This window comes from Lactuca sativa, chromosome 1 (assembly GCF_002870075.4).
Source record: "Lactuca sativa cultivar Salinas chromosome 1, Lsat_Salinas_v11, whole genome shotgun sequence".
Lineage (NCBI taxonomy): Eukaryota > Viridiplantae > Streptophyta > Magnoliopsida > Asterales > Asteraceae > Lactuca > Lactuca sativa.
In genome coordinates, this window is record NC_056623.2 from 206,963,166 (window position 1) to 206,975,540 (window position 12,375).

Below are 12,375 nucleotides of genomic sequence, written 5' to 3' on the forward strand. Positions count from 1 at the left end.
GTTAATTAAGTCACTATATTTACAATTTTGTGGCAACAATATCAATCAAATGTCAGTTTTGTCTGTTCACTCGGTAACCACTCTTCTCAAACTGCAATAAAATCATTAAGTTTACCAAAATTTCGATTTTGACACTATGTTTTGTTTTTCTCAATTATGTCAGTATATTTACAATTTTGCTACAATGTTAACCAATTGACTAGTTACCATCGATCTAGTAGGTTACCACATAAATAACGTGACAATATTGTGATGTGAAAGCCATGTTAGATCTTATGTGGAAGGATTTAAATATAAAGTGTGCATCGAACCCAATTCACATATCTTCTTCTCTTCTTCTTCACTTCTCGTCAGAGTATTTCATCATAAATGGTGTTTGAAGGTCGATCAAGTGGTTGAAACTCACTTAAAATTCAAGGTCGACGCAAGAGATGCTTAGTGAGTTTGAACCACTGGATCGACCTTTTAAGGTCTTCATTTACTTGTTGCACAAATCAAGTTTTTAAACCATAATAACATTTCCTGAAAAGGGTGACTGTGCCATTTTTGTTGACTTGTAAGTGATTTTGAACCAATGAACCGACCTTTGGACATCATTTGTGAAGAAATACTCAGACGAGAAAATGTGAAAAAAAGAAGAATATGTGTGATGAATTCGATGCAAACCCTATATTTGAAAGTCAATCATGTCACATAAGATCCAACATGACTTCCACATCACAATATTGCCATGTCATTTATTTGGTAACATGTTAGATTGATGGTAACCGGTTAATTGGTTGACATTGCAACAAAATTGTAAATTCAATAGCATAATTGAGAAAAATAAAATATCGGGGGTCAAAATTGAAATGTTGGTAAATTTAGTGACTTTATGACAATTTGGAAAAAATGGTTACCTCGATAAGAGAAAGAATTGGTTATTTTGCTGATATTAAAACAAAATTGTAAATATAATGATTTAATTGAGAGAAAAAATATACAACATCAAAATCAAAATTTTCTATTAACTTAACCATTTTTAGGGTTAATATTATAAAAGCCCTAAATTTTTAACGCGTAATTGGAAAAAGCCTTGATATTTTTTTTTATTATTGCTATGGCTACAACTTTCTCGTAAAATTATCACTCTAGCCCACTTAACGAGTTTCATGGTTAAGTTGGTTAACTTTTTTGCAAAATTAGTCCTAAAATGTTCAAATTTAGTCCCTGAGGTTTGAAAAAATTACACACATGGTTTTTTAACTTTATTTTTCGTTTTTTTTATACTTTCTTTATTTTCGATTTTTTTTATCAATATATGTACATTTTTCATTTTCCTTATATATATATATATATATATATATATATATATATATATATATATATATATATATACTTTATTTATTTTTATTTTTTAACTTTATTTTTCAAAAATTATTTTTAACCTTTTTACCTTTTGTTTTCTATTTTTTAGTGTATATATAGAGTATATTAGAGTTTTTTTTTTTTTTTTTTTTTTTTTTTTTTTTTTTTTTTTTTTTTTTAGGTTTTTTCATATTTCTTTTCGTATTATATTTTATTTTTTCACCTTTTTATTTTTTTTTTCTATTGTTTGTTATTTATGGTTTTTCTAATATTTTTTCTAAGGTTTTTTCATATTACAATTTTTGTTTTCTATTTTTTTTCCTATTTTAGTTATTTATGGTTTTTCTAATGTTTTTATTTACTTTGATTCAATTAAACGAACTTGAATTCAATATAAATTACTATAACAAGTTTTTTTTATAAAGATCTACTATTATTATTATTTTTTGTTTTTTTAGTCTATTATCAAATTGAAAAATATTATTTTGAATTTAATCTATTGATATCATATATTATATGATTTAATTTGCAAGTTATATAACACACTGAAACACTAATTCTTAGTAAACAAACTATTTTTTTTTAATTTTTAGTTTTTCATAACATAAATATAACAACACTAAAGAAAAAAAAAAATAAGTTGGACCGAAATTACAAATATAAATATAACTACTCTATTTACTTGAATAAAAATAAAAAACAATTACAAAAACTATAAATTATAAAAATTGTAATATACTCTAATATATTAATACATTTTATATTTTTTGAAAAATGTCAATAAAAAGATAAAAAAAACAAAAAAACAAAAAAACAAATAATTGGAAAACAAATAAGAAAAAAAATAAAAAAATAAAAAGATGAAAAAAATAAAATATAATATGAAAAAAATATGAAAAAACCTAAGAAAAACTCTAATATACTCTATATATACACTAAAAAATAGAAAACAAAAGGTAAAAAGATTTAAAAAAAATTGTTGAAAAATAAAATAAAAAAATGAAAATAAGTAAAATACATATATAAAAAAAGAAAATAAAAAATGTACATATATTTATAAAAAAACCCAAAATAAATAAAGTATACAAAAAACAAAAAATAAAGTTAAAAAACCATGTGGTGTAATTTTTTCAAACCTCAGGAACTAAATTTGAACTTTTTAGGATTAATTTTGCAAAAAAGTTAACCAACTTAACCATGAAACTCGTTAAGTAGGCTAGAGTGATAATTCTGTGAGAAAATTATGGCCACAACAATAATAAAAAAATATCAGTACTTTTTCCAATTGAGCTTTAAAAATATAAAAATTTTATAATATTAACCGATTGCAATTTGACCTTAAAAATGAAAACAAATGGAAAGAATTTCCAAATATGCATATCAACAAATTGTCAAGGGATTTTCTTGTATGCGGGAAGAAAAAACAAGAAGGGTTTTAAGCGGAGAGTTCAGTTCTCCTCCGAGCAGAATCAAAACTCACAAAGGCGTCAATGAAAGCCGTGGTCCAGCGAGTTGCCTCCGCCAGCGTCGAGGTTTTTCATACCAGATACATATATATTTACATTCACACTTCACATATCCATCAATCGATCTAATTCGAATCACTGTATTTCTGTGCGTAATTTCAGGTGGAAGGATCTCCAGTCTCGGCAATCGGGCCAGGACTCCTTGTACTCGTCGGAATTCACGACCTTGATACCGATTCTGATGCTGATTATATGTATGTTTTCTCACAAAACCCCTCTTTCATTCACCATTTCTGTTCTTCACAATCAATCATATGAATTTAAAAGAATGATGTATTGGTGAGTAAATAGATTGGGGGAAACGAGTTTGATAACTGAATGCTTCTTGATGCTTTTTTGCAGATGTCGTAAGGTGTTGAACATGAGATTGTTTCCTAATGAAAAAACAGGCAAAACATGGGACCAAAGTGTAACTCTCTCTCTCATTGTTTTTATCTCTTAATAGAAACATGATCTGAGAATTCGCACATTTTTGGAATAATTTTGAGTTTCTTGATGATTTCAATCTTCTAATTGATGTGAATCCTATATTTTATGACGAATTTATAGTTGTTTATCTTTGGTGAATTGAATTCGAGTAACTTAAAATGTTTGATAACGTCGTGTTTGTGTATATTTCAGGTAGTGCAGAAAAATTACGAGGTTCTATTAGGTAAGGAAATGTTTCTTCCTTAAATTTTTTTTTTTTAAATATTTTACAGAATGCTTTTAATAAAAAAAATAAAACATTTTCCTAATGCTATTTGGAAATACAGTGAGTCAATTTACGTTGTATGGTATAATGAAGGGTAACAAGCCAGATTTTCATGTGGCAATGGCACCCGATAGAGCAAAATCCTTCTATGCTTCTTTAGTGGAAAGATTCCAAAGAAGTTACAAATTAGAATCAGTAAAAGGTATATTTTGTATTGTCTGGATAAATGATGTTTAAAAATATATGAGAAAACTGTGGTGCACCCACCACTACATTTCACGTACCAAAGAAAGAAACACAAAAAGATTCTAAAAGGACAAGGGACCACTATCACCCAGGAGGATGTTGCTGACATGGAGCAGGGGCAAAGTGGGAATTTAGAGAAATACTGACATTCCGTTATAAGGATGGGTAGGGAGCCTGGTGATGGCATGGAAGAATATTAGAAGTTTCTACTTCTCTGGGAGTCCGTAGCAGCTCGAATTGCTATTTCTATTTCATTCTTTTTCTTATCAATTTCTTGTGTAATCTCTGTTTTCGTTCATTAATCCCAGAAGAAGTGTGAATCCATCAGTTGTGGTTTTAATTTATCTTGAGAGAATCTGAGTTCATAACAAATTGGTATCAGAGCAACCAACCACCTGGGATTATGGCTGGAGAAAAGGGAGGTGGGAAAGAGGCTGGAGGAGCTCAACTCAAGAGGGTTGAATCGCTGGAGTCAGAATTAGGTGTGTTGTATGATCGCTTAGAGACCCAAGGTAATCAGATCCAACATCAGGCGGACTCCATAGCTTCCATCCAGCTGAAGATGGACCAAAATCAGCTTAAGATGGACCAGAAGTTGGAAGAGGTTTTGAGAGCTGTAACTAAAGGGATGAAGTCAGGAGAAGGGGAGAAGGAGTCCGAACCTGTTTCTTCCATTTTGGCGACACCAAAAGAATCCGCTGGGGGATACCGCAGCGGCGTCGTAGGTGGGTCGGGAGGTAGTGGCGATGGGGGCAACGGCCGAACCAATAACGGTGAACCAACAGGAGGGACCAATTGGCGATTTCGGAAACTCGATATGCCCCTCTTCGACGGGGAAAACCCCGATGGATGGATATTACGTGCAGAACGCTATTTCAATTTCTACAGATTATCAGAAGCTGATAAAATGGAGGCAGCGGTGGTGGCTCTTGAAGGAGACGCCCTTCTCTGGTACCAGTGGGAGCACACTCGCCGGCCGGTGACACGGTGGGATGAGATGAAATCTCTCCTATTACGACAGTTTCGTCCGGGTACTGCAGGTACGTTACACCAGCAGTGGTTAGCCCTAATTCAATCTGGGTCGGTTTTAGAATACCAACGAGCCTTTATTGAACTACTTGCCCCATTAAACAACATACCTGATGACATCACCTTGGGCCACTTCATCAACGGGCTACAGGAGGAAATTAGGTCTGAGGTCCAGTTATTGAGCCCCATATCAGTGGAACAAGCTATGACGTTGGCCATCAAAGTCGAACGCAAGCTTAATTCCCAACTCCATCGGAAATCCTCTCTCTCCACTGTAACTCCTCGGACTAACACATCAGGTACTCTTTCTGGAACACCCCTGATAACCCCGCTCAAAACCACTTATTTCCCCCCTCGATCGTCTACGGTACCAACCCACACCCCAGCCGTGTCGATTAAGAACCCCAGCAAACCAGGCGGGGAAGTGAGAAGATTGTCGGATAAAGAACTGCAATATAAACGATCAAAAGGGCTTTGCTTTCGTTGTGATGAGAAATGGAGTGCAGGGCATCAATGCAAGAGGAAGGAACTCAGTGTACTCTTAATGCAAGAAGAAGAAACAGGGGAAGAAGACCCACCAGACGAAGTCAATGAATTTGCAAATTTGGACACTAACGAACTCCCATTGATATCAGGTGTCTGTTTGAATTCAGTTACTGGTAACCTCAATCCTAAGACCCTCAAACTTAAGGGAATCATTAAGGACACAGAAGTGGTGGTACTCATTGATCCGGGAGCAACTCACAATTTCCTTTCCTTGGCAACTATAGATCAATTACAGATTCCAGTCAACCCTACTCCGGGGTTTGGGGTTTCTTTGGGCACAGGAGAATCAGTGACCGGAAGAGGAAATTGCCAAGGGGTATTAATACATATTCAAGGGCTGGATATTAGAGAGGATTTCTTACCGCTCACCTTGGGAAATTCAGACGTAATTCTGGGAATCCAATGGTTGGAGAAGTTAGGGGCGGTGACTACTAATTGGAAAACGCAAGTCATGAAGTTTCAAATAGAAGGCCACGGGGTGACTCTCCGGGGAGACCCATCCTTAGAAAGGGCAAAAATTTCCTTAAAAACCATGATTAGAACCATTGGCTCTGTGGGAGGTGGATATTGGGTCCAGTTGAACCAAGTGGAGGACCAACAGCCCGTGAATCACATTAAAGACTGCCCTCCCTTTCTACTTCCAGTATTACAGAGGTATGCTTCTGTTTTTTCTTGGAAAGGAGGCCTACCCCCACTAAGGAATCACCAGCACGCCATTAATCTGAAGGAGGGAACTGGACCGGTGACGGTACGTCCTTATAGGTACTCTCATACCCAAAAAGCAGAAATTGAAAGATTGCTTCACGACATGCTCGACTCCAAAATCATCCAACCGTCCCGAAGTCCTTTTGCTAGCCCCGTGTTGTTGGTTAAAAAAAAAGATGGCTCGTGGAGGTTCTGTGTTGACTATCGGGCCCTTAACAAGGTGACGGTTAAAGACAAGTTTCCCATACCCGTGATAGACGAGCTTTTAGATGAATTACACGGATCACGGATGTTTTCCAAGCTGGATTTGAAATCAGGTTATCATCAAATCCGTATGAAGGTGGACGATATTCATAAAACAGCGTTTAGAACGCATGAAGGGCATTATGAGTTCAAGGTTATGCCCTTCGGCCTTACTAATGCCCCAGCCACCTTTCAATCTGTCATGAATGAGATTTTCAGACCTCATCTACGAAAGTTTGTGCTGGTATTCTTTGACGACATCCTAATTTATAGCCGAGACGAAAGTCAACATTTGTCCCATTTGAAGATTGTTTTGGAAACATTGAAGCAACACGAGTTATATGCTAATTCAGCCAAGTGTGAATGGGGTAAAAACCAAATAGCCTACTTAGGCCATGTTATTTCAAAACAAGGGGTAGCAGTCGACCCTGAAAAGGTAAAAGCAATTGAACAATGGCCCATTCCAAAATCTTTGCGTGAACTCAGGGGGTTCCTGGGTCTCACAGGATATTACAGAAAGTTTATTTCAGGGTATGCGAGTATTGCAGCACCTCTGACGGATCAATTACGCAAGGATTGCTTTGGGTGGTCACCAATCGCCATCCAAGCTTTCAACACTCTAAAGGCAGCCCTAATGAAAGCACCAATATTGGCCATGCCGGACTTTACCAAATTGTTTATCATTGAAACGGATGCTTCCGGAAAAGGGATAGGAGCAGTCCTGCTGCAAAACAAGCATCCAGTGGCTTTTTATAGCCAAGTTTTAGGGGTAAAGAATAGGCTTAAATCGATTTATGAAAAGGAATTGATGGCCATTGTTTTGGCTGTTAAAAGGTGGAGACATTACTTGATGGGACGCCATTTTTTAATTAGAACAGACCAACGCAGTCTCAAATATTTGATGGAACAACGAGAAGTGGGCCCAGAATACCAAAAATGGATGTATAAATTATTGGGCTTCGACTTTGAGATTCAGTACAAACCGGGGGCTACCAATAAGGTGGCAGATGCTCTCTCTCGAGAACTCTCCGAATCAACCGAAATCAACATGCTTACATCTACTTGGACCTTCCCGTTGGGAGAATTGGATAAAGAAATAGCTGAAGATTCCTTCATTCAGCAGGTAAAAAAAGACATATGTGAGGAAGGAAAACACCACAAAGGCTACACAATGGAAGGTGGGAAATTGATGTATAAAGGTAGGTTGGTCATACCTCAAAAATCGGAGTTGATTCCCAAGCTATTGAAGGAATTCCATGATTCGGTGATGGGAGGACATGCAGGGGAATTAAGAACTTACCAAAGGTTGGCGGCGGAGTGGTATTGGGTAGGAATGAGGAAGAGTGTCCAGAAACATGTACAAGCCTGTGTCGTGTGCCAAACCCAAAAAGCTTTAACTACTCATCCGGCGGGGTTATTACAACCATTACCCCTTCCGAGCCAGGTTTGGGATGAGATATCCATGGATTTTATCGAAGGCCTACCTAACTCGCATGGTTACAATGCCATATTGGTTGTAGTTGATCGCCTTACTAAGTACTCCCATTTCATAGCGGTTAAACACCCCTTCTCAGCAACAACAATTGCAGCAATTTTCATTAAGGAAGTAGTTCGTCTTCATGGGTTTCCATCTTCCATAGTCTCTGATCGAGACAAGGTGTTTATGAGTTTGTTTTGGCGTGAATTGTTTCGATTACAAGGGACTCAGTTATTAAGAAGCACAGCCTACCACCCGCAAACCGATGGACAAACGGAGATCGTCAACAAGTCGGTGGAGATGTATTTAAGGTGTTTCATCCACGGTAAGCCTCGTTCCTGGTCGCAATGGTTACCATGGGCAGAGTTTTGGCACAACACCGCTTATCACACCGCCAGCAAAATCACGCCTTTTAAGGCCTTGTATGGGCGTGACCCGCCGCGTGTTATACGGGTTCAGCAAGGGCAAACAGGAGTTTTGGCTGTGGAAGAACAACTGTTGGAAAGAGACGCCACGTTGGATGATCTTAAGGGCCACTTGCTTCAGGCTCAACAAAAAATGAAGACAGATGCTGATAAGGGTAGAAAAGATGTGTCATATGAAGAAGGAGAGTGGGTCTATCTAAAATTGCAACCGTATAGACAAAGGTCAGTGACAAATAGACCTTTCCAGAAGCTGGCGGCTCGATTTTATGGACCATTCGTGATTATCAAAAAAATTGGTGCGGTTGCTTATCACTTACAGCTACCAGAGGATGCTAGGATCCATCCGGTCTTTCATGTTTCGCAACTCAAGAAAGCAATAGGCAATCAGTCAGCATACCCGAAATTGCCAACCCACCTAATGGAAGACATGCGTCTTGACTGGGAACCAGAAGCATTGCTGGGGGTTCGTACCAAGCAAGAAGACACAGGTCGAAGAACAGAAGTGTTGATCAAATGGAAGGGGGTTCCTGATTTTGATTCCACCTGGGAAGATTTCACAACTATTCAAGGCACCTTTCCAGACTTTGACCTTGAGGACAAGGTCTTGCTTTGGGGGCAGGGTAATGTGGTGCACCCACCACTACATTTCACGTACCAAAGAAAGAAACACAAAAAGATTCTAAAAGGACAAGGGACCACTATCACCCAGGAGGATGTTGCTGACATGGAGCAGGGGCAAAGTGGGAATTTAGAGAAATACTGACATTCCGTTATAAGGATGGGTAGGGAGCCTGGTGATGGCATGGAAGAATATTAGAAGTTTCTACTTCTCTGGGAGTCCGTAGCAGCTCGAATTGCTATTTCTATTTCATTCTTTTTCTTATCAATTTCTTGTGTAATCTCTGTTTTCGTTCATTAATCCCAGAAGAAGTGTGAATCCATCAGTTGTGGTTTTAATTTATCTTGAGAGAATCTGAGTTCATAACAAAAACATACGCTAAATTTGTTAAAATTTAGGAGGTAACAGGAAAAAAGAAAATTTATTGTTTTCTTTTTTCCTGACTTTTTCTGTTAAGTGAAAAAGAAACACTTAACAGAAAAAGTATATAAATTATACAGTAACTATCAATTATTATAATTTATATTTTAAATTGTCTTTATGTAATAAGGTTATTATTTATTTAGAATTCAGATATTGATGTTTTAATAGTCTTGTTTTGGGTTGTGTTTCTCCAGATGGAGTCTTTGGAGCAATGATGAAGGTGAGGTTCTCATTTAGGAACAAGAATTTCATTTCTCAAAAAAAAAAAAAGGAGATGAAAATATGTACTTTATTTTACACCTATAATAGCAATGTACTAGTATTTCCATACCCATTATAGCAATGTGCTTTTTTTTTTTTTTTTTTTTGTTTATTTATTTATTTATTGATAATAGCAATATTTAATTCATAACAACAATCTGCTTACATTTTCTTCACACCTAATAGCTACATAGTTGCAAATTGCAACTTTTTTACACATAATAAACACATACTTATGTTTTTTTTTTTTTTTTTTTTTGTATTTTTAATCATAATAGCAATATGTAATAAATAAAGGACATTGCCCATATTGGTAGCAAAATATAAGTATAAACTATAAAATATATACATAAGTTGCTGTTATGGATTAAAAAATAAGTCAAATGCTTACTTTTATGTAAATACTCAATAATCATGGTAGTTATCAAAATTTTATAAACTAAAATTGCTTCCACTTTTTTCACCATAATTCTCCCTTGAGCTTCAATCTAACTTGTAATTCTTTTATTGTTGGAAGGTCAATTTGGTAAATGATGGTCCAGTTACAATGCAACTCGAGTCACCAAATTCATCAAGGTTAGTTCCTCCCCCCATCCATAAACTTATTTATTTATTTTTATAATTTAATGTTACAACAATAAAAGTTAAATGCGATTTTAGGTGTACAAATGATGTAGCAGAGCCAGAAAAGACTTCAAATTGAAGCATATGTATCGCTAGTTTACACCACAAACGGAGTTACCATTGAATTTATAATGATTTATGTTTTTTTCGGATGATTAGAATTATAAAAAAATTGATTACTTGATATGATTTTGTTTTAAAATATCTAAATCCGAAAATCTGATCTCTATATATCAGGAAATCCGTTATGAAAATTTAATTTACGGATTTTAGTAATGATTTTCCAAAATTTTGGATGTGCGGATTATCCAAAAAAGCCGTAAATGCATGGTTTTTTATTTTTTATTTTGCAAGTTTTTGTAAATTTTATTTTTGAAGGACTCGTATATTCAAAATGAAATAATTGAAGACGTTAAATGGATGTAATGATTACTTTTATGTGTTGGGTTAAAACTTAAAACTCGTGTGCCTTGTAATCTCGCCGACTTAAAACGAATATATTTGTATGTTCAAATCTCAATATTATTCAAAATTGTTATATGAATTGGGATTAGTAACTCTAGTATTTAGAAGTTTTATCCCAAATGTTGGATATCGGATTCAAACACCCATACCTTTATCTACGAGTATTTCAAGTGCCTCCTCTTTTGTGATATCCCAATCTTTGTTTCTATCAATCCTTTGCCCTTTTAGGGCTATCCTCGGGTTATACCATGTCATCATATACTCTGTCTGCAGTTAGATAAGACTATGTTGTAGAGATGCCCGCCATCACTGGTCTGCAGGTAGATAAGAACGTGTTGTACAGATGCCAATCATCACTAGTCTGCAGTTAGATAAGATTGTATTGTATTGATGCCAATCATCACCAATCTACAGTTAGATAAAACCTTGTTATACAGATACCAATCATCACCCGTCTGCAGTTAGATAAGACCGTGTTGTCCAAATGCCACAACTAGATAAAACCGTGTTGTACATATGTGAATTATCAGTCTGTAATTAGATAAGACCGTATTGTACAAATGCCAATCATCGTTTTTCATGGATACATGGTCTTCCTGGATAGTTGGTAGTTGCCGTCATTATGATTTCACTGGCTACTAGGAATTTTGAAAAGCCTCTTGCGGTTTCATATTTTGGAAAGTTGTGGTTTTCTTTTTGTTAGTTGTGTACTTTGCTTTCTTTTAAGCTTTCTTTGTTGTTTTCATCTGCAATTGATAGCTTTTCGCAAGATATTAAGCACACATTTTGATGTTATGAATCGTTGAATTTAAAGAACTTTGTGAGGAGTGGAGCTGGAGCATATAAGAGACGAGTATTGATTTCATCCTTGTTGGGCCTGGGCTTCATAATCCATCATTTCTTTGTGGCCTACTTAACCATTAGTTGATTCATATTCATATTTGCCCAACTCTCCCCTCCCTTGGGGAAAGATGTATTTTGTTGTATGACTAAACTGAAACAATATTAAGGTCTAGTAATGCTTGATCTTTATGAGAAAATGTTGGTGTATTTGAGAGGCTCCATTTAAATATGCTACCTTTTGGAAATGACTTTACATTCCATCATTTCGAAGCCGAAGTATAGAGGGAAATAACCCTTGGAATAGTCGAGAAGTAGAGTTGGTATTGGATCTTGATAGGGAGATGAAAATTTTCTTGATTTAGAAATGAACGAAAAGGGTTTGTAGGCACTTCTAATCGGAAGGTTCTTCAAAGTCTACAAAACCTTTTTGCTTATCGAAGATTTGTTATTTTTCTTCTCATGCCTAGTTCCCGAGTTTTAGCAAACAAGTTAGGGCTAGCCCAACTGACTAACAAAGTGTCTAAGAAATAGGTCATGAGTTCTTATAATAACTTGTTTGCAATGTGTTGATACCAGATTTGGTGACTTCTAATTTTAGAACTTTGCTTAATTTTTTCCAAGTGTGGGAAAGAAGATAGTATAGCTTGTCTATAAAATATGACTTCTTGTAAGTGAGGGTTGACATAAATTATGTTGTGAAGACTACAATTTTGTACGTCAAAACTGATTAGAGTTCATGCCATGGGGAATTAGCGATAATACTTAATTCCAATGATTTTTTATATGTTTTATTTCTTTTTTTTTTTTTTTAAAACGGCCGGCATATATTAAAAGAACCTAGCAACAGGTTAGTAGAAAATGGAAAGTTACATAAGAGGAAAAAAAAAAAGAAAACAAAATTA

The 12,375-nt window shown here is 35.5% G+C and overlaps 1 protein-coding gene across 1 annotated transcript; it reads left to right on the forward strand.

The window, feature by feature from the left end:
- Positions 1–2,731: 2,731 nt before the first annotated feature.
- On the forward strand, positions 2,732–10,441 carry LOC111901382 (uncharacterized). Its single transcript, XM_023897233.3, has 8 exons — positions 2,732–2,879; positions 2,976–3,067; positions 3,216–3,282; positions 3,495–3,525; positions 3,629–3,769; positions 9,475–9,500; positions 10,059–10,117; positions 10,202–10,441. Exons 1-8 carry the CDS (start codon positions 2,838–2,840, stop codon positions 10,242–10,244), a joined length of 501 nt encoding a protein of 166 aa, XP_023753001.1. The 5' UTR covers positions 2,732–2,837; the 3' UTR covers positions 10,245–10,441.
- Positions 10,442–12,375: the final 1,934 nt, after the last annotated feature.